This window comes from Desmodus rotundus, chromosome 12, assembly GCF_022682495.2.
Source record: "Desmodus rotundus isolate HL8 chromosome 12, HLdesRot8A.1, whole genome shotgun sequence".
Taxonomy (NCBI): Eukaryota; Metazoa; Chordata; class Mammalia; order Chiroptera; family Phyllostomidae; genus Desmodus; species Desmodus rotundus.
This window is the reverse complement of record NC_071398.1, coordinates 95,453,770-95,476,059: the sequence shown is the minus strand read 5'-3', so window position 1 is coordinate 95,476,059 and position 22,290 is coordinate 95,453,770. Positions and strand designations below refer to the sequence as shown.

The 22,290-nt window shown below is 44.1% G+C and overlaps 1 protein-coding gene and 1 long non-coding RNA gene across 11 annotated transcripts in view; one reads left to right on the top strand and one right to left on the bottom strand.

The window, feature by feature from the left end:
- Positions 1-22,290, top strand: part of RABGAP1L (RAB GTPase activating protein 1 like) — a 446,160-nt gene that overhangs the window by 399,125 nt on the left and 24,745 nt on the right. For 8 of the 10 annotated variants that reach the window (XM_053916149.2, XM_053916150.2, XM_053916154.2 and 5 more), the window contains one exon: positions 13,682-13,774. In XM_053916149.2, the coding sequence (XP_053772124.1) occupies positions 13,682-13,774 (93 nt within the window). Of the gene's footprint in view, positions 1-13,681; positions 13,775-13,971; positions 14,278-22,290 lie in introns of those variants that run through there. The other 2 variants (XM_071219849.1, XM_045189429.3) reach the window with 1 other exon arrangement.
- Positions 4,501-22,165, bottom strand: LOC123478947 (uncharacterized). Its single transcript, XR_006654377.2, has 3 exons — positions 22,045-22,165; positions 18,447-18,540; positions 4,501-12,270 (listed from the first exon to the last, which is right to left on the bottom strand). It is a non-coding gene; the product is annotated as an uncharacterized lncRNA (long non-coding RNA).

The window sequence follows — 22,290 nt, the reverse complement described above, 5'->3', positions numbered from 1 at the left end:
CCTGCCTTGTGTTGAGTGCAGGTTTTTGAGACTTCCCTTCTCACTGTTACAGTGAGAACTAAGCATGAGAACAGTGAGAGCTTTGCTGTCTGTTCCTCGGTGAATTGTGGTCCCTTGCCTGTGTGGTGAGGTTCTGAGCTCTACGGTCCCTTTCGCTCTGAGTGACAGATACGCAGGTAGGCGGTCAACAGGGTGGAATTGGTAGACTAGAAGGGACCCAGAGAAGGTTCTTCTGGTTCTTCTCTTTTCTCCGTGTAGGGTTATATCAAAACCTCTCCAGAATGTCAGTCCTTTTCTGTAAAATTTCAAAGAGTAGTTATTCATTTATTTAAAAGGAAAATTTTAGGACCAATTCTGAGCCAGGTACTTTGATTTGAAACAGTCTCAGTCTTTCTTTGACCTTTATAACCTTGATACTTTTGAAGATTACAAGCTAGTTATCAGTAGAATGTCTCTCAATGTGAATTCGTCTGAGGTTGCTCATACTGAGGTCTGGGGCGCGTGCTCTGACCAGGACATCATAAAGGCGACGCTGTGTCTCTCCTGTGCCCACCCTGTCAGTGGAGCAGGACTGTGGACTGTCCCGTCACCGGAGATGCTCGCTTTGACCGTTTGGCCAAGGGCGGTTCCTGCCAGGAACTCCATGCAATTGCTTTGTTCCCCATCATAACCAATGAGAAGTTTGTGGGGAGGTGCTTTGAATTTCTGTAAATACCCCATTCCTTATCAGACTTTCAATGTATGTACATATATATGTGCATATACGTGTATGTGTAACACATACATATATACATGGGGGGACCCGAAAACCCCAAAATTTATTTATAAAAAATTGTGTATTTATTCTCACATGTTTAAACTTCAGTCACCTTCAAAGTACTCTCCATCTGATGCAATGCACCTATCGAGACACTGTTTCCACTGCTCAGAACAGTTTTTGAACTCATCGTTCTGGATGTCTTATGCTGTGTCTGCCATTTTTGTTTCACCTCTTCCATATGGGCAAAACATTTCCCTTTGAGGACTTTTTCAACTCGAGGAAAGAAAGAGAAAAGTCACTCTGGGTGAGATCGAGTGAATAGAGAGGGTGGGGCATGTGGGTCTTGCCGTTTTTGGTCAAAAGTTGATGAACACTCAGCACAGTGTGACCAGGTGTGCTTGTAAATCACCCATCATGAGATGTGCAAACGTGTTGAAAGAGTCTTCAGAAAAATGCACTAAAGGTGAACGCAGCCTCTCACAATGACTCCAGCTTACACACTGATGCAGATGGGTTCCTAGAACACTGACCTAGTGGGGGAAGCCTGTACTATAAGGGACCCACCCTCCAGAAGATAATTCTGTTTTTTGGAGGGTGTCCATCTTCTTATATATTAATATATATGACATATTATATATATATGTATAGGTATATATATATATGGACTCATGATTTTCTGTTTTATTGAATATTCTCTTTTGTTCAAATATTTATTTTAATGTCCAAATTATTCCCTTTTTGCTATTGGGAGCTCCTTCAAGATGGTTTCTGTGTCCTTTTTCATTTTCTTTGCTCTCAAAGAAGGCTTTTATAATTGCTTTTCACAAAATTTTTGTATATGTGTTTCTAGGTTCTCTGTTCCGGGTTCATGTGAATAATAGTTTTGAGAGTATCTAGGAATAATAACTTAGACTTTTTCTGGACTAGAAGCAACAAATACATAAATATGTATCCATTCAAATTTACAAATGGTAGGAGATGAAGTAAACCACTTAATAGGGAGTTTGATTTACTTTTGTGTGATCCTTACATGTTTGCATTTATAAATAATCCCTTGAAAATGTATCCCAGGAAATTGTTAGTCAGTAAAAATTTGTTTATGAAAAGATAAGGAAAAAATGTTTCTGTAGAATTGGAAAGTGCCAGAATTTATCCATTACTTTGGTCCCATATTTATATACTCACCTTGGGTCCTAAGAAGTCACATCTCTTTTTCACCTGTTAATCTGCATTTTATTGCTTACAGTATCTGTGACATTGTAAGTGGCATTTATAAACCTCAGTGCAGAGCCCTTGTGCATCAGGGTCTGTGTGGTGAAGGGTCGGGGAGGAGAGCTGCTCTATATATTTATCATCAGTTTAATTTAAAAATAGCAACCCTTCATTAAAAACATAGGCACCTGGCAGTTAGAAACTCTTACTCATAAATGTCGGGAAGAGCAGTACCTGGTGCTAAGTGATAAGGTCCCCAGTGTGTGCTCACGTAGATTACATAATCGGAATTAGACTTGAGCCAACAGTGAAAATCGAGTATCCCAACTTGGAGCTCCTTTGTGGTTTATTCTCATTTTCTTATCTTGGAAATATGACCTTGGAGGTAGTGGTGAAAATAAGAAGCCCGGAAGGTCTGTTTTCCTGTTCCTCCTTGTCTCACCGGCTAGTGCTCTTGACTCTATTCTGAATGGTCTTAGGCAACGTTCAGGGTTTGTATTTGCCTGAGGCGTGTGTAGGAGAAACCAAGTTGTAGTGAACAATTTAGAATAAGGACCTCTCCAAAAAGAGTAAAAACTGCCTCAGAAGTAAAACTGACTTATGGACATATAAAACAATTTTTTTTCTTTTTCAACCTTTACATATGTTTAAAAGGATGGCATTCATTTCAGGTTATTGATGAGGCTATTTCCTCTTGAGCTAAGAGCTTTTAACACATTTTCCATTTATAAATCATTTTACATATGTTTTCTAAAGCCCTTGGATGTAGAGGGGGAAAGGGGAGTGTTTAGTAAGTTCTGGCCTGTCCTTTCCAATTACGCTTTGCTAAAGAAATACGGATATACCTCTATTCGAACTCGGGAACCAAGGAGATTTGGGTAGCAGTTGTGTCTGTTTGTAGAAATCTTTACAAATGCTTAAGTCTAGGTCCCACCCCGAGTTCATTGGGCTCAGTGTCCCAGTGCTAGGTGTAACTGACAATCTTCACATAGTTTCTTGTAATAAAATATAATTAGTTTTTCAGTTAGACCCCTCTTTAATGAGTCCCTCCGTACTTATTCCACGTCTGCCATTTGGAGGATGTCTGTGACATCAGAGCGACTTGACAGTACACTCTTCACTGTACCTCATTCCCTGCTACAATCACTTGTTTTAAAATGACATCTGGTACCTGGGATTGTGAAAGACAACACCAGACAGCCTCCAAAGATCCCTTTGAGTATTCTTCCTCGTGCTAGTTATATAGCCGGCCTCCCCCTTGTAAATTATTACAGAGGGGGATTTATTAGGGAAAACATCATTTAAAAATTTTAGCAGCTGCTCTAACCTGTCATTTGCAGCTTTCAGCTGACATTCAGACAGCTGCGATCTGTGAGTGAGCTTTCACTTTCAGCTACTGGAGGCCTTTCAATTCCTGTTCCCATGGAAATGTGGGCTGGCCGGGCAGGAGAGAAGCCAGGGTTGAAATAGACATTTCCCCAAACCTTATGTTTCTTGCCCCCTCACCGTTTCCATGGAAATGGGAACATAAATGCCCCTCCACACCAAGCTTCAGAGAGCAATCACTCATGTATAAGCAACAGAACATGGACTTAAACGGACCCACAGAACAGCTAATTATGGCCTTCCCTTTATCTGTGTGTGGCCAACCCTAATTTCAAATATACTCTCATTTGATCTACTCTGCTCATCAAAGTAATACAATCAATTTTTATAAAGTTAGTTTGATATTACCTTTTCTCCAAAATGAGAACTCTGTTAGACTTATTCTTATTGATTGTCAAATACATGTCTACTCCTCCTCTATGTCTCCCACCCCCTCCCCAAGATTAAAGAAATAAATTTCAATTTAGGGAATAGCATCAGTTGCATAGCATAAAAACTCTCCTCAAATAGTCTCATGCTCGTGCGCTGTTTTAGAAGTACCCCCACAGAGCAGAGGTAATTATGGGCTCTGTCAAACATGTCAAGGAAAGCTGCCATTTTTAATTGGTTACCACAATCTTCTCATCTCGGTAACAGAAATACCCTGTGTTAAGTGGATTTCGATGTCTTTCTACTTATCAGCACTATGTCATCACAGAGCTCCTCACATACCCATACTCAGGGGAAATGTATGTGCGTAGCCTTTGTCTGCCTTTTTAAAGAATTCCAGTATGTTACCTAATTAACAAAATATGCTTGAACCATGAAATACTAGGACTAAACAGAACAAATCTGCCTTAGGCATCTACTAAGTGTTCAGCTTTGTCTTCGATCAGAGCAGGGGATACCAAGTTTGAGTAAGGCTGGGCTCACTGGGTTTGTTTTTTGTTCGTTTGTTTTTGAGTTTATTTATTTATTTATTTTTGTCCTCTTTAGGTTAGGAAAACTTGAGCCCCAGGAAAATCTTTTCAAAGCCATCTATGACTATTAAATGAGTGGTATAGGCTAATTCTAAAGAGGCTTAAGGAGGAGAGGGATCCCTTGACCTAAACAACCAGGCAAGACTTGCTTTGAAACCTCTTACTGGTTTTAATGGCTCTTTCTTTCTATTTCTCCTGTCCCCTTCTTCCCAAAGGCCTTTCTCCTGAGCTGTTTTTGTAACTTTCTAAACATTGTTTTACTTGCCACCTCCCTCCTTTTCTTTGTCCTCCCATGTAGTTTTGCGTGCGCATCGTTTCCAGAAGAACACTTTCACCAGTAGTTTTGATCCTTTTATTACTCTACTTTAAAACCTCAGTGACCTCTTATCAATACTGGGACAAGACTGTATTTTTTTTAAAGGTAGTTCTAATGTCAAATGTTCTACCTTATAACCCCCTTAAGCTACAGAAACAGTAAAAAATGTTTTAGTATTTTAGGTTCTTTTCTATTCCAAACTTCCCCTCACATCCAGAGTGGGTGCAAACATCTGTGAAGACTATGTGCCTGGTTGTCGTATCAGAAAACGCAGTCGCTGCTCTGGCGACCACCAAAGCTGGCTCCCACTTTCAGTTGGCAGAGACTCAGACCTTCACTGTCTGGCGCCAGTGTGTTCTTCCCAGCTGGCTCTTCAGGTGCCTTCCACCAGGGCGTCTAGCTCCTCACCCAGACAGGCAGAGCAGCTTACACAGTTAGGAGGCCATGGTCTTCAGCTCCATGCCTTTGCTTACAGCACTTTCACTGCTTCCCTGGTGGAATGAGGAAGGAAATGGGCAATACGAGCGGTTCCTTCCATATCTTGTCCCTCTCTGCACCTCTTACAGCCCCGTGCTCCTGTTACACTCTCTGTAATCCACGTTAAATACTCCACCCTACACAGTATGGTGCAATGTATGTCAGTTTTAGTCTACACCTTGGGCTTGATTAGTATTTGCAGCACCCTGATACGGAAATGCTTAGTCTAGGGGTAGTTGGTTGGCCTTGGAAAGACCCTAATCAGGAGTTAACTGCTATAATTTGTCCCACTTATATTTAAATCTATACTAGAGGGTTTTCTGATTAGCATAGAGGATGTCATAATGTTAAATTAAATTGGCTAGAAATACTAATAGGCTCCTCTAGCCCTACATAGATTGCAGTTAGGTTCCGGGAGGCTGGGCAGTCTTAACACCTGCAGAGCGGCCCCTGCGGCAGAGGGCTGATTGATTCCTCCTACAAAAAAGGTCCTGACACTTATGGATGGTCAATATCAAAAGCTCCCCCTAGGACAAGACATTGGTTACACGCATGTTCCCCCTAAAAGTCTGTCCTAAATTTCCTGGTGTATTTGTGAAAACATTTTCCTCTAAGCAATTAGAGCATGAGGCTTATACGTCGTTTATTGATAAAAAGGTTGTGTGATAGGTGGCTTTGGGTGCCACATAGCGTCTGGCGTAGTGCCTCGCACACAGTTGATATTTGCCGAATTGAGTGCACACACGTGCTTCCCAGTCCTGGAAGGAACGGAACCAGCGTCGGGTCATGGGGACCCTGAGAACTGTATGCAGCTTCCCGGAGTTCTGTTAACTCAGCGTTCACAGTTCTCCGTGAGTCAGTAGTGATCGTCCATAACTACGTCAGCTCTAGTTGACGCACCAGGGCTGTCATCAGCTCCAGAGGAAAGTAGCGTTGCGTATATCATCTTCTCTCAGAAATTCATACCTAAGTGTATTTCCCGTTCCTGTTTGTGCCAACTCTGGCTCTTGATGATGAAGACAGACAAATCTTTAGGGGAAATCATTTTTCTTGTGTGTCTCTTAGCCAATTCAAGGTGGTATATGTAGCTGACCAAGCAGATAAAAAGGTTACACTGACGACAGAAGACCAGGGAGAAGAAATAAAAAGGGCATGAGTGAAGCACATAGATTTTTTAAAAACAAAGCAAACTAAAACAATGTTAGTGACGGTAGTGCAGTGTAGCAGTTCAGAGCAGAGACTTTGGACCGGGCTGTGCAGACTGGAATTTGCTAGCTGGGTGACCTCGGACAGATTATTTACCCACCGGGGTCCCTTTCCTCCTCCGTAAAGCGAAGACAGTTAATGGCACTGTGTCATGGCCGCAAGGTGAATGTGAACTAGTCTGTGTAGGCGCAGTGTTCCGTGCCCGGCACCCAGGAGGTGCTGATGTGTGGCCCACAGGGGCATGGTGGCTGCGTCATGCCTCTGCGGGCAGAGTGCTAATTCCAGCGAGATCTCAGCCCTTCTGTCTGTGTGGTTTCCTACTCCGCCTCAAGTGAGTAATCTTACGCCTTCAGTCCCCCACAGATCAGTGCTTATGCTCCGCTGTGGAACTTAGCCTATTCTATCCTAAACTGTAGAATTATTTGTAAGCTTCTTAAAAGCAAAGACTGTCTTCTTTGTCTTCCCCTTGGCATCGAGTACGTAGACAACAGCCTGGCTTACACAATAGCTCTTTGGTAACTGCGAAGAATGGAAGGAGACACCGCAGGCTGCTCTGCGGGCTTGGTCCCTGGAGCCCTGCACCTCAGCCTGGCACCCGTGTGCCTCTCGTCATACCGCTTCAGCCTCCGCAGCCTCTTCTCTCCCTTCTGGGCTCCACTGGCCTTCAGCTCCAGCTGCACCCCCTTCCCAGAGTCGCTTCCTGGGCACATGGCCCATGCGGTCACGCAGGTCCCCACATGTAGTGTGACGCTCTGTCACCATCTTGAAGTCACCACTTTGGCAGGGGCCTCCGCTCTCTTGTGCTGAGCCTGGCTACTTCTAGAGTCCATTGTTCCCTGCTCCACCCAGGCTGGCCCAACTCATTCCTCAGGTCTCAGGCTCAGGTCTCAGCAGTTAGAAGTAGAGCCCTGACCCGGCAATTCCATTGCTGGGAATATATTCTAAGAATCCTGAAACACCAGTCCAAGAGAACCTGTGCACCCCAGTGTTCACAGCAGCACAGTTTACAATATCCAAGTGCTGGAAGCAGCCTAAGTGCCCATCAGTAAATGAGTGGATCAAAAAACCATGATACTTTTACACGATGGAATACTACACAGCAGAAAGAAAGAAGGAGCTCCTACCTTTCGCGACAGCATGGATGGAACTGGAGAGCATTATGCTAAGTGAAATAAGCCAGGTGGTGAAAAAAATACCATATGATCTCACCTTTAAGTGGAACCTAATCAACAAAACAAACAAGCAAAATATAACCAGAGACATTGAAATTAAGAATAAACTGACAGTAAGCAGAGGGGAGGTGGGAAGGGATGATGGGGGCAAAAGGGGGAAGGGTTTTCAGGAATAACTATAAAGGACACATGTACAAAACCAAGGGGTCGTGGAATCAGGGGAGGGAGGTGCAGATGGCTGGGGTGGCCAGGGAGTGGTGGTGGGAAAAGGCAGACAACTGTACTTGAGCAACAATAATTTTTTTAAAAAGCAGTAGAGCCCTTGGTGTCATTTCCTCTCCCTCCTCCGGGACCTCTCCTTACTCTGTACTTAACGCATTTCAGTTGTGGAATTATCTCTGTAAAGACTTCTCCCCGCCAACCAGAGGGGACAGACTATGCCTTCCTTCCTGGATGGCCATGCCTGCTACGTAGCAGATAACCAATAAATATTTGTTAAATGGGTGATTTTTTAAAGTACAAAGTAGAGATGTTTTCTCCCCATGTTAAAAAAGTTGATGTATAAAAGTGGCATGCGACCACCATGCACCTTAACACTGCTGCTGATGGCTTCTATCCAGTCTCCCGTGCAGCTTTCGAAGGCAGAGAACACAGTGAAGGGCCTACTTCCCTCTCTTTCCCACTGGGCGTTCTCCACAGTCTGCTGGAATAGTAAAGTTGAATCTCTCTGAAGACTCCGGTGGTTTTATACAGCTACTGCTTGGCATATTAATCTTGAATTAAATTTTGTGTATAGCCTTCTGCCTACCATGAGCGTGAGGCTTGTATTTACTTCTGATCTAATTGTCAATGGCAATTGACATAAAGTATTATGTACTTCAGGTTTCTTAGCATCCCCCTGGTGGCAGGGCCAGCACCATTGTAATGAATGGAGCACTCGCTGGTAATCGAGAACAGTGTCCTACTTGGCTCCCCTATGGTTCTTTCTCTCCTGCCTTATTGTCTAGTAATTAGCTCACTCTGAATGCACAGCTGTATCAGCTTTCTGTAGCCCAGTTTGGGGACTACATCTGGTTAATCTACTCCCTGGAATCAGACCAATACCATTCAACATGTAACCAGGTATAGTGTATTACTTACTATCTTACAATCTTAATTTTTAGCACTTAGTGATTCTACTTTTCAAGCATTATAAGTTTTAAGTGGTACATTTATCACCAAAGATTCATTCAGAGGTGGAATTTTACTTGAGATATTACAGTGGATTTTGAGTACCTCCCCCCCCACAAATAAAAGAAATAGAAGCATGCCAACTTAAGATATTATTACTTCTTAATTTTTACAAAGGGAAAAATAACAGAATTTCCATCATTCAGCCTAAAATTTAGGATTCCAATATAGTGAGAAGAATTTGTCTTGCTTACAAGAAAAAGAGACAAAATGTCTTTCTCTGTCCTTCAAGAGCAAAGAATCTGAGAAAAGCAGATTTAGAACCCAGCAGAAGGAGTGCTGGGGTCCCCGCTGCAGCTGTTGCACATGGGTGAAGAAAAGAACCCTGCACTCCGTGCACATCGGGGCGTGAAGCAGTGGGGACAGAGAGAAATAGGGGCAAGCACAGGAAATAATAGAGAAGAAGGACATTCTCAAAAAATGTTCCATCTGAGAGGTAATTTGCTTTAAGCTGTAAATCTCCTGGGTGCTTTATGCCTCGGTGCTTGTTTTCAGAAGGCTGGGAGAGGAGGACAATAAATCATTCCCGTCTGCCCCCTCTCAGTTCTTTATGGACTTTTAAGCAGGCTTCTCCCAGAGTTAAATTCCTGGTTCAGCCACCCCAGGGTCTAGGTGACCTTCTCCTTTTTCTGGTTCGCCTGGGTAGTTCAGGGTGAAGGTGTTTCTGTTTTTCTGAATTCCTCTCTCATGCTGGGCAATACGACAGGTGTCTCGGGTTCATTATTGCCCAGGCAGGCGTTGAAACAGCAACATCCCCATCGTCTTGCTGTGGATTAGTTCGGTGGTTACAGCAGGTTTCTGATGAGGCTCCTGGGGCCCTGGGGTTGAAGCTGGTGCGCTAGGTGACAGGCAATGTAGGTGACAGGCACGGGACATGTTGCAATTAAGGGTTTGCCTTTGGCGTCAGAAAGGCCCGTGGGGCTAGTCATCACTGGGGTGCCTGTGCATGTCACTTAGTCTTTCTCAGCATGCTCACTTTACAGAATGGGCCTGGTAACCGCAGCTCCGCTTTGTGAGGCGAAGGCAACGTAAACTGAGTGAGGTTCACATTTCAGTGCTGCGGCGGGCATCGTGTGCTCCGTGAAAGGGGATGGTCACGGTCGTTGTCATTTGTGTTACCTCCATTAAAAAAAAAAAAGGAATTGAAGCTTTGTGCAAAAGCTTTAAATGATTTGCTTCTAAAACTACACAGGTAGTATGTGACGGAGCAGGGTCTCAGACGCAAACCTGGTTAACCCCAGGCCACCGTACGTGTGGTACGGGAGACACTGTTGCTTCAGTAGTTGTTCTTGATGCACACACGGTTTTCTCCTCCTCTAAAACTTGATTTTGTCCTTATATTCAAACTGTTTATATAATAGGTTCTTGAAATATTTTAGAGCATCAAAAATAGTCCTTCCAGCTCTTATAAATTGATTCTCTCCTAAACTTTATTTATAAATCGGTTGTCTGAAACTCAGAATGGATATCCCCTTAGGAACCGGTAGTTCTGTTCTCAGGCGAGTTCATAAAAGCCTCTTTGGCCTTTCTACTCCTCCCTGTCCAGCACTTGATATTTTAATCCAGGGGGTTTCAAATGGACACTCATCAGAATTGCCTGGGAAGCTTTATGAAAACAGAGGATCACACCTTAGACGTTTCGAGTTGGAATCTTGAGGTGAATGTGCTGGATTCATCTCCGCAGAATCAAAGCAAGGTCAAAACCGTGAGACAGGGCAGAGCATGATGTGTTAAAGAACCCAGGAGAGGACCACTGTGGCTGGAGTGGAGACTGGTTGTCTCTTTTGACCTCTAATGTATAATATTTTAACATAAATCATGGATGTGTACTTTAGTAACACTGGCACAAATATAGACATTTTAAAGAGGTGAGGGAGCAGTAGAACTAGAAATTGTAATGATGGCCTTTGGCATCTGTTTGGGTCCTTTTCCGCCCTTCCTGGAGTGGCGAACCCAGACGGGGACAGGGAGAATGAGGGGTGCAGATAGCCCCCGGACCCTGCAGAGCCCGCAGCACCCACAGCGCCCGGCCAGGCGTTTTTCTCTCCATCCTACATGCAACAGGAAGCAATTGAAAAGTCAGAAGGGGACTGATACCAGATTTGCATCCTGAAAAACATTTGGCTGAATTTAGCCAAATAGGAGGCGTTGGACAGGCAGAGGATGGATGCTTGGTGGAACAGGACCCCAAATTAGGTAAACATTTAGAAGAATTGGTGCTTCTTCCTTGGCATACTCTTCAGGTGCACACTTGCATTAAGTGCTTTTAACGTAAGGAGAGTGTTCCCCTGTACTGCTCTCGAGGTAAAGGTTGTTTCCATTGTAATCATTCTTGATGTCTTTGTGTTCCTTTAATTAAAACCGCAGTCAGTCCCTACGATAAAATCAGTTTTGTCATGGAATATAGTTTCAGGAACTGTACCCATCCATTTTCTTTATGTCATAAATAACAGGAGTTTCCTGTCAGCTCCCCTCTCTCTTCCTCCTCTGCTCTTTTTTTGCCTGCTTTCACTCCATGCCAATCACAGGTGGATGCTCAATATCACCCCACAGCACAAGATAAATAAGCTTGGAAGGTTTCCTAGCAACATATTGTTCTGGGAACTTGTTCTGTTTCCCTGAGCAAGCTGAAGCCAAACATCCTAGAATCTCAGCCAGATGGGAAAGGATTAGCTTATTGAGGGTGTTCAGTGTGTTTTTAAAAAAATTCACTTGGAAATGAACCTCTTAACATAAGTAGCAAGGTTGACTTTTAAAAGGACACTCTTTTCCTTTTAAAAACATCTCAGTACATGTTTGAATATTAAAATATGTGCTTTGAGAAGAAATTCTCCAGAAGCAAGGTTGCCATATGAATTGAGTCACTGGTAAGTGGATCCATTTAGAACCATGTAGAAAATACTTCCACCCAGACCTGATGTTCAGCCTGGTACCCCTGGTACTGATACACACTTTCAACAACAGTGAAATACTTGTGACCTGTGGGTAAACTGCCACTGGGGTGGGCGCCCTCCTCCACTTGGCCCCTTGGCCCTGCTCAAAATTCTCAGACTTCTTCCTTCTTTTCCTTCAGTGCTAGTGATTGCCACTTCAAATTGAGTCTTTCTCCCCCCCAAGTGTATGATTAATACATACAGAGAAAAGAAAACTAGAAGAAATTGAGGCCCTTATCAAAATAGAAAAAATGATGTTGTCTTATCACATGATCATGTAGAATCTCCTTGTTCATCTGATGATCTTGGGCCCTGAGGCTGGCAGGTGCTGCCTTTTGTCTGCTGGGTGTGCAGTTGGTCAGTGTGTGGGGGTGCAGTTCTCTGAGACGGCATGGTGGCGGGTTAGCGTTCTCACGACAGTCGTCCACAGAGGTTCCGCAATTCAGTCACACCCTGGGGCACGTCCGACTTCTTGTGGGACTGGGACACAGCCCCCTCCGGCCAGATGAAGACTGTCCTGTTGTTGTTGAATGACGTACCTGTCTGCCAGGTTTGGCCTGCGTTCGGGAAGCTTCCCAGTGGTGGTAAGAAGCTGGTCGTTCTGCCCTTCACAGTGCTCCTGAGTGGGAGGAACAAAGCAATTACCATGTGATGGTTGGCTCTGCTTTGGAGGACTTTTTAAAACAAATTTCTCTGGCCAGATTCCAGAGAACTAAACCTTCCTCAACCCAGAAAGCTGCATGATAATTTCATATCTGTTCTGGGTGCTGTCCATTCTCTTGCTTTCTGTCTTTTCTGTCTCACACACACACACACACACACACACACACACACTTGTGTTTTCTAAATTCTGTATTTTGAACTTGACAAGAAGCAGTCTGTTGAGAGTGTTGGTGGGGCTTTGGCAGACACCGTGACAGATGTGGAGGGACATCAGCCCTTCACCCTTGACTTCACCAGGTCCCCGAGAATTCAGCTGAGTAGCACGTTTGTAATCCTTAAAAAATTAGATAAACTTTTCTCTTCATTTGAAGTCACTTCCTTTAGGACCTAAACATTAAGATTTTGATTTCTAAAGGGATGATATCATTTTGATTATCCAAGGAAAGCCGAAAGGTAGATTCAATCTGTTCTATGGAACATAATAGATTAATGGAACATCATTATAATATTTTAATTTTGAGGGGATAACATTAAAAAACAATTTAAGAATTTCCACGAACCATGCATTATTTTAGGTACTTTACCTACATCATTTAATTCTCCCGACGACCACTCTGAACTAGAAATTGGCTTGCCTGTCATTATACAGGTATAGTCGGCATTCACACTCTGTCTCTCCAGTGCCAAATGCTTATTTATTTATTCTTAAAATCCTAAGGTTCTGTAAGATTCTAGTCTTTTCTCAGAAAAGAGTAGACTACTACTGTCTTTTAAAGATGACATAATTCTCGCAAGTAACAGATGAGCTGTTTAGATGATTTCCTGTTACTTTCTTCACAGTGATACCATATTTATTTTGAGCTTTTGGTGACAAACTTTAGAATCTTCTTCCTGCCTGGTGAATTAACTGTTTTTCAGAAAAGGCTGTGAGCGAATGTTACTTAAGGGAAGGTAGTTGACAAAATTAATAGCACTGTCAGATACATGAACAAGGAGAGGGTGTGGCATATCAGCAGTGTCGCAGAACAGAGATAGACAAACTACAGCCTGTTTTTGTAAAAAAAAAAAGTTTGTGAGAACACGGCCAGGTGCATTTGTTCACATGTCCCTTTGGCAACTTTTGTGCAGTTACAGCAGAGAGGAGCGGGTGTGTCCTCCACTGCCGGACCCAGGCCTACGGGCCACGCGTGGACTTTCAGAGAGAGAGAGTTCACAGTCGACCCCTTCTCTGGAAGCTAGATCCTTTCCCCCTAGCTTTGAGTTGGGTGAGCCCCATCAGAATGCCAGATACTTGGAGAGGAAACACCTCAGGAAATGTTTTCCTGAATCGCCTCCTGGTCTAACAGGCTTCTCCTCTGACCCCGCAGGTACCGACCAAGAAGCTGAAGAAATATGAGAAGGAGTACCAGGGGATGCGCGAGAGCCAGCTGCAGCAGGAGGACCCGATGGACAGATACAAGGTACGGGGCCACGGGGCACCTGCCAGAGCAAAGTGCCTTCCTGCCCCTCAGGCAGCCCTTGGGGCAAGTTCGAGTCCCTCTGTGCCTTCCTGACTGACTTAGACCCTGTCCGACCGTTGCGTTGGGTAAACGTCCAGGTGTGTGTTCATTTCAGAGGACTGGCTGAGTAGCCCACCATAATACTTCTTTTCTTTCAGTTTGTATATTTGTAGGTAACGCCACCTGTTGCATTTACACTGGGAATCTTCCTAAGAAGCTGAGAGAAAGAGAGGGAAAAAGAAAGAGAGAAAGTGGCTCTCGACTACTTTCAAAAGTGAGAAAAAAAGAAAAACGGCAAAGTGCTGTTTGAGCTGTGGGTGGTCACAGCCACAGAGACTCTTAGAAGGTGACCTGTCCCAGGACTGGCATGAGGATGTCTCAGACGCACCTGTGTCGTAGCCAATGTCAGAAGCACAGACTCATTGGAAGGACGAATAAAAACCGCAGAGGTCGTGTTGAGCACAGTAATGGTGTTTGTCGCAGCATTTATTTCCACAACCAAGTTTCTGAGTGACAGTGACATTTCACTACAGTATCCAGTTTCAGAGTCAAAATGATTTCATCTTCACATCTCAGTTATATAACTAACAGCAGTTTTTTTAATTGGGCTCTTCACAAAGATAGATCTCTGCAGTGGTAATGATGCAGTGACTGAATTCGAGCTTATTTTTTCACACTAAAATATTATTACCATTTCTCTTTAACATGTTTTAATTCTTCTGGTTCCTGTAGGTCATGGCTCCCTTTCCCTCCACGTCAGTACATTAGGATAAGAGAACATTGTATTTGCACAGTGAGCCATGGTACAATGTCCTGCCAAAAAAAGCCAAAACACTGGAGTGGCATGATGGATTAAATTGCCCACGGTGGCATCACTTCCGCTTTGGCACTAGAACTGCCTTCATGCGGGTGGGGGGCTGGGCCCGGGCAGCTACAGGCACACGGTACTTGTTGTCTCTGTTGCTCAATCAAATGGCGTGGGGGTTCAGCGAGGGGCATGGTGGAAGGAGTGTATCAATCTTGTAGTCAGACCTGAGTTGGAATCCTGCCTTTCAAAAAAAAAAAAAAAAAAAAAGGCCAGTATTTGGAATCCAAGTTGGAGGTTTTTAATCCCTATGCCATTGTTCATTGTCTTGAACTAACTGTTGAGCCTCTTTCTCGTCTGCACAACATGTACTATACACATTCCTTCGAAGGATTGTTGGGAAGTTGAGGGATGGTGTATGTTAAGTACCCGGCACATGGTCGGTACACCATGCATGGTGGTCTTAGCCTTGTTAGGCCTGCTGCCTCACCTTACCCAAGTGTTCCTGGGACAGTACCGCCTTATGTGCACCAGCCTGTCTGTAGCTGATCTTCCTCCTAGTTCTTCCAGGTGTTGCTACCCAATAGTCTACCATCAGTATGCCTTCCCCTTGTTGTGGAACTGGCCACAGACCTGCTAATGAAGGCCCGCAGACTGTCTGGCAGGCAGCTCTATCACAGAAGGTGCTCGCAGAGCTAGGCATGAAGCTAGCCACCCGCTCAGCAGCACCAGTGGCAGTGCAGCCCGCCGGGCGCGCTGCTTTAGAGAGGCTTGAAGTATAATCAGGAGATATTTTTGAGGATGCAACGTGAAGCCCTCCTACCGCTCGCGTCACTCTAGTTTTCTTATTGCTGCCATCGTTATAAATAAGATCTGGGAAGGGTGCTTCAAAATAGAAGGGAGGGAAACTGAAGACTCAAATCGTATATTTAAAATCTGACCGAGAGTCAACTTGTTATTGTTTCTGAAATCCTTTTTGTGTCAAAGCAGATGTGTACAAATTAATAGTACGATGCGTATTATTTAAAAAATGCTCACCACACATAAGACTCCCCGATGTGTGCAATTTTTGTTGAGGGGTCAAAGCAGCATTAAACCTTTTGTTCTGCGTTGAGAACAGGCATTACCTTTTGGCTCCAGTGCTGTGGCCTCATTTCTGTGCACACCGGGTTGCTTCTGTAACTGTTCCTTTTGTGTCGTTGGCCTAGCTGGTCAACACACCACCTGCCCGATATCTCTAGACCCTTTAATGATGTCTAGATGTTTGTACAGAGGAGGCATAATGGGTAAAATGTGGTCCTCAGATTATAGTGATATTTTCAAGGTGACAGTTGACAATGTGGTTTTCAGTCATCCACACATTTGTTGTTTCACATCTTCAATTTCTAGCTTGAAGAGCTAATTATAATGATCTTAATTACAGTAGGGCAGTCTCAGGGAATACTGTTTATCGTCTCTAAGTTGAATCCTGTCAAGGATCCGATCTCGGTCCTGGGAACTTCGTAATTCATAGATCGTGGACTGGGACCCTGTCATGTAAATTCTGAAGAATAACTTGGGAGGAGCTGTGAGGCTTTGAGTTGAATCTAACACCAGTTCACGAGCACAACTCCTCCTACGCCGTGAGGGTCCACACCACGTACAGTGCCACGTTTACCTCTGGCTTGCCTCATGGAAGGTTGTCAATTTTAAAAATGGCCCAGAAATGTCATGCAGTAAGATACTGCTAGACAGTATTCAGTCTGCAGCTGTCTCCTGAGCATGGCGGTGGACAGAACGGCCTGTGCAGGGAGGCCAGAGGCGGGTCGAAGACCGAACAGGGCAGAGGTGGCTCTCAGCACTCACATCTTGCTGTCTCCCATTCTATCCAAGCTTGTGATTGGGGTTTATTTTTATGACATGCACAAACTTCTGCATTCTCGGGTTATGTCACTGTACTCACCTGTGTCTAACACTTAAATCTCAGCCACAAAGAAAGAGATGAAACGGGCTTGGTTGAAGTGCAAATTCTAGAACCCTGCGCACAGCAAAAATGTCTTGGAATCAGTGGTGACAGTCGCACAACTTGGCAAATCCACAGGACCCACTGAGCAGTACATTATGGAAGATGAATTTTACTGGCTTTTATGAATTTATGTGAATCCCATCTCAAAAGAATGCAAGCAAATGTCCCAGGAAGATGGGCATCTGGCCCATCATCTCCCCTTCATAAACTCCAAGGCACATAGAGGTCCCTGTGCAGAAGCCAGACTTGTGGGAGCGAAGACCGTCCTGTTGGAATGGAGCCCACTAGTGACAGGAGACCCTGTGTCCCCGTATGCATAGGGGAAAGGGCGGCACAAGTGGGTCGTATATTCATTTCCATGTGCATATATGCATGTATATGAAAATGCACACACATGGAAGTGTATCTAGTCCATGTGTCTACTATGTATGTTCGTTTTCATAAATATGGTATCTGTACGGGTCTGTACACGCACAGAGACATCAACGTCTGTAAATAGTTTTAATACACATGTATCCACACTGCCTGGCGCCTGGTCTTGGCGCCCGTTGTGTTTGAAACTCTGTGAGCTCTGTAATGGCTGCTTACAACCTTCAGTATACTTCTTCTGTTTATCTTCATGGCTAGAGCTCAAGACAGACAGGGGACACTTTAGTGGAAGAAGAATGTAGCGCGTGGATCCTGAATCTCTCTTATTGTCCTTCAGTTTGGCCTGGCCAGATGTGTGCAAGAGCACTGTTGGTCTGTAAATGCCTTTATTGACTTCATATGAAGTGACAGGCAGGAGAAAGGTTTGTCTGTAGAAATGCATCATGTATATTTTCATTTTCACGCAAGTCCCCAGAAAACAAACATTCATGGCTATGTGTAGCTGTTTCAGTACATTTTATTTTATCTTTTTAAAGGTTTTATTTATTTTTAGAGAGAGGGGAAGGAAGGGTGAAAGAGAGGGAGGGAAGCATCAATGTGTGAGTGATACATCGATCAGTTGCACGCCCCCAACTGGGGACCAGGCATGTGCCCAGACTGGGAATCAAACCGCTGACCTTCTGGTTCGCAGGACAGCACTCAATCCACTGAGCCATACCAGCCAGGGCTGTTTTAGTACATTTTAAAAATTAGTTGCCAATCCTCTAATAAGCATTTACCAGTTTCAGAAATTAAAATATTTTTATGTTAAGGAGGTGAATTGTTCCCTTTGGGGGAAGTTGGTTTTCTAATAATGTAGTCAATTGACAGTGCTTTTCAGAGAATCGCAGCCTTCACCTACCTCCAGGAGATGCTGTGCTTTCCTTGTTTAATTAAAGAACTACTTGCACCAATGTGGGTTAAGCCTTAAAGAGCACAGCTAATTAATTAAATTCAGTGAATCTCCCAGAGCACAAACAGGTTATGTTATTACCTATTCTAGATGGACAAATCCTAGAATCGGGATTTGGGACACAGATACCATAAATACATAATTTGTCATGAAATATCCATGTCCAATGTAATTAAATTTTGAATGTTGAACTTCTTTCTTGAAGTTAGACATAATAATTTTTAAATCAAAGTGCAATTCAAATGGAAAGAAAATGATTCCTCTAGGTTTAGACGTTTCTTGCACGTACTAGTTTTTGTAGAGCACTTGTCCCTGCACGGAATTTAAAACCGAGCTGTTCAGTTGTACGTGGTTAAAACAGTGCAGACAAAAGATCGGAAGTAAAGCTTGATTGTACTTGTACTGTTTGCCATCCCACGTGTCTAATGAAGTAATTTAGAGCAGTATCACATTTTGTTTTTAACTTGACTGGTGAAGAATTTAATTATGCTAAATTTCTTACCTGGAAAAAAAAGTTTCCCCTTTTCTTTCTGTGTTGGGTCCTTCCTCATTCAGAGAAGTCAAGATACGTGAATCCATGTTTGAAAAATGTTTTTCTACAAATAAAAAGAAAGTTACATTTTATTATTTTTTCTATATCACAGAGACTTTGGGGAAATATTTGTTATAAAATAATGTGCTTTTCATGAATAGTAGCAGTGAAGAGGGTGGTTTCCATAGTAACCAAAAGCTTAATGATAAACTTCAGAAGACCGCCACTCTGTCCTTTTGAGCCTGGGTAACCAGCGAACCTGCTGTTGGTGGAGCTAGGGTGGTGGAGAGGGCAAGCCCTTGGCCTCCTAAGGCTTCTTGAGCAGCTTAGCTCAGAAGGAGCAGGTAGCTGCTGATGGTGCTTGTCTGCTTTTTGAGTTATTCTCAACATTAGGGGAAGTATAAATGGTATGCATATTAAGAATTCGTGGGAGAGAACCAAGATGGCGGCATAGGTGGACACGCTGCGCCTCCTCTCACAACCAGAACTGACAGAGAATCGAATGGCAGGGAGGTCCGACACCAAGTAGATAAAAAAGAAACATACATCCAGACCGGTAGGAGGGGCAGAGGCAGGCACTGGGGCGGAGAGAGGACTCGCGTGGCTATGGCAGGACCGAGACTGGCGGAGTGTGGGATGAACGGGGCAGGCAGTCTGACCACTGGCAGACCCTGAGGCCCCACATTTGCGCAGATAAACCGAGAGGGCTGGACTCAGAGTGGCGGAGAGCGGGGCAGGCAGAGCGGCGGGTAGCACCCCGTGGCCCCACATTCGCGCACAGATAAACCAGACAAATGGTGGGGAGTGAAGCAGACCACGCAACCCAGGGCTCCAGCTCGGGGAAATAAAGCCTCAAACCTCTGATTGAAAACACCCGTGGGGGTTGGGGCGGCAGCAGGAGAGACTCCCAGCCTCACAGGAGAGGTCGTTGGAGAGACCCACAGGGGCCTGGAGTGTGCACAGGCCCACCCACTTGGGAGCCAGCACCAGAGGGGCCCAATTTGATTGTGGGTAGTGGAGGGAGTGACTGGAATGCCTGGAGAATGGAGCTGGCACCATTGCTCCCTCTCAGCCCCTCCCCCACGTATAGTGTCACAGCACAGCGACCAGCGTTACCCCGCCCCGAGAACACCTAAGGCTCCGCCCCTTAAAGTAACAGACTCGCCAAGACAAAAAAAAAAAAAAAATGGCCCAAATGACAGAACACTTCAAAGCTCCAGAAAAAATACAACTAAGTGAGGAAGAGATAGCCAACCTATCGGATGCACAGTTCAAAACACTGGTTATTAAGACGCTCACAGAATTGGTTGAATTTGTTCAAAAACTAGATGAAAAAATGAAGGCTATGCTAAGAAAAACAAAGGAAAATGTACAGGGAACCAATAGTGATGCAAAGGAAACTGGGACTCAAATGAATGGTGTAGACCAGAAGGAAGAAAGAAACATCCAACCAGAAAAGAATGAAGAAACAAGAATTCGGAAAAATGAGGAGAGGCTTAGGAACCTCCAGGACAGCTTGAAACGTTCCAACATCCGAATTATAGGGGTGCCAGAAGGAGAAGAGGAAGAACAAGAAATTGAAAACTTATTTGAACAAATAATGAAGGAGAACTTCCCCAGTCTGGCAAAGGAAATAGACTTCCAGGAAGTCCAGGAAGCTCAGAGAGTCCCAAAGAAGCTGGACCCAAGGAGGAACACACCAAGGCACATCATAATTACATTACCTAAGATTAAAGAGAAGGAGAGAATCTTAGAAGCAGCAAGAGAAAAGGACACAGTTACCTACAAAGGGGTTCCCATAAGACTGTCAGCTGATTTCTCAAAAGAGACCTTACAGGCAAGAAGGGACTGGCAAAAAGTATTCCAAGTCATGAAAGGCAAGGGCCTACATCCAAGATTACTGTATCCAGCAAAGCTATCATTTAGCATGAAAGGGCAGATAAAGTGCTTCTCAGATAAGGTCAAGTTAAAGGAGTTCATCATCACCAAGCTATTATTATATGAAATGTTAAAGGGACTTACCTAAGAAAAAGAAGATAAAAAATATGAACAGTAAAAATGACAGCAAACTCACAGTTATAAACAACCACACCTAAAACCAAAACAAAAGAAAACTAAGCAAACAACTAGAACAGAAACAGAACCACAGAAATGGAGATCACATGGAGGGTTATCAATAGGGGATTGGGGGAGGGAGGGGGGGGAAGGTACAGAGAATAAATAGCATAAATGATAGGTGGAAAATAGACAGGGGGAGGGTAAGAATAGTGTAGGAAATGTAGAAGCCAAAGAACTTATAAGTATGACCCATGGACATGAACTATAGCGGGGGAATGTGGGAGGGAGGGGGTGGGCAGGATGGAGTTGAGTGAAGGGGTGGAAATGGGACAACTGTAATAGCATAATCAATAAATATATCAAAAAAGAATTTGTAAGTATGTTTATTGATAATCAGAATGAATTCTGCAAATATTTTCTTCACTTTTTAGTAAGTTTTGTTTCCTATTGAAGTCATATTACTGAGAAAGTTATGTCACACTCATGTGTTTCTATACCCTCTATAGTCCATTTGCTTTTTTAAAATTTGTTTTGTGTGCTAGAGTAAAGCAGGGATTTGCAAACTATGGCCCATGGGCCAAATCTGGCCCACTGCCTATGTTTGTAAATAAAGTTTTATTGGAACACAGCCACATCCATTTGTTTAGTTATTGCTTGCTTTTGCAATAACTAAACAACACGCAGTGACGGAGTTGAGCAGTCTCAAAAGCTATATGGCCTACAAAACCAAAAATATTTACTATTGGGTCATCTACACTAAAAGTTTGCACTCCGTCCCTGTGCTGTATAATCTGAGGTAATTTTTTAAGTGCCAAATAAATGCAGTCTGGTTTGCCAAGTGCCAGGTACTTACTACTGACAAGATCTTGTTTTCAGTTTGACATTTAAAAGTTTTAACCCCCCACCAGCTAGATGAAATTGGATACATTGGGTAAAAGAAGAGCATAGCATGATTTTAAATATATCCACGTTTCCTTCTCAAATCTTCATTTACAGACGATGTAGACATTTCAGCATTTCATCTGCAAGCATTTGTCCTTGAATGTCAAAAACCCTGATGAAATGTGAAGGTGATGATTGTCAACTCTTTTGAAAGAGGTATCCAAAACAAAATCAGTGAGAGCTGAGCGTGCTGTTGGTAATAAAATTGCACTGGATCTTTTAGGAAAACATTTTCTCCTGACCCTTAAATGTCTTCAAAAACATGTGCCAAGAATTCGTTACAGCAGCGGACACACGCCCAAAACACTGAGCTGGCGTTCGTGAAGCTGCCTCCTTCCCCGTCATTTTCCCCTTTAAGGCGCCGTTTATTTTCTTTCCATTGCCAGCTCACATTTTTCTGTTTTTCCATCTTGGAAAAAATGACCTTCGCCATCCCTCGTACCGGTTCACTGCACCTTCAGCCCTCAGACGTGGGGGAGGCCCGGGACCGTTTCTCTCCTGCGTGCCCCTGTTCAGCAGTGTCATTCTGTTGCCCGAAAGTGACAAACCCTTGTGCAAGGTTTCCTACCTTGTCGCCTAAGGAAGTTCCTTCCACCCAGCTCTGACAGCACAGCGTGAAGGACTCACGCCGAGTTGCTCACAGTCCCACACGGCATTCCCATCAGTCACGCAGACTGCCGAGAGCCCCTGGGGAGGGCGGAGTCCAGGGAGTTGCCTTCCTGAGCTGAGACTGGCCCTCTGGCTGCCTCCAGTGTACCTCCCCCCCACCCCCCCAAGTGCTGGCCTCCCAGGGAGCCCGGAGACTGAGTCCGAG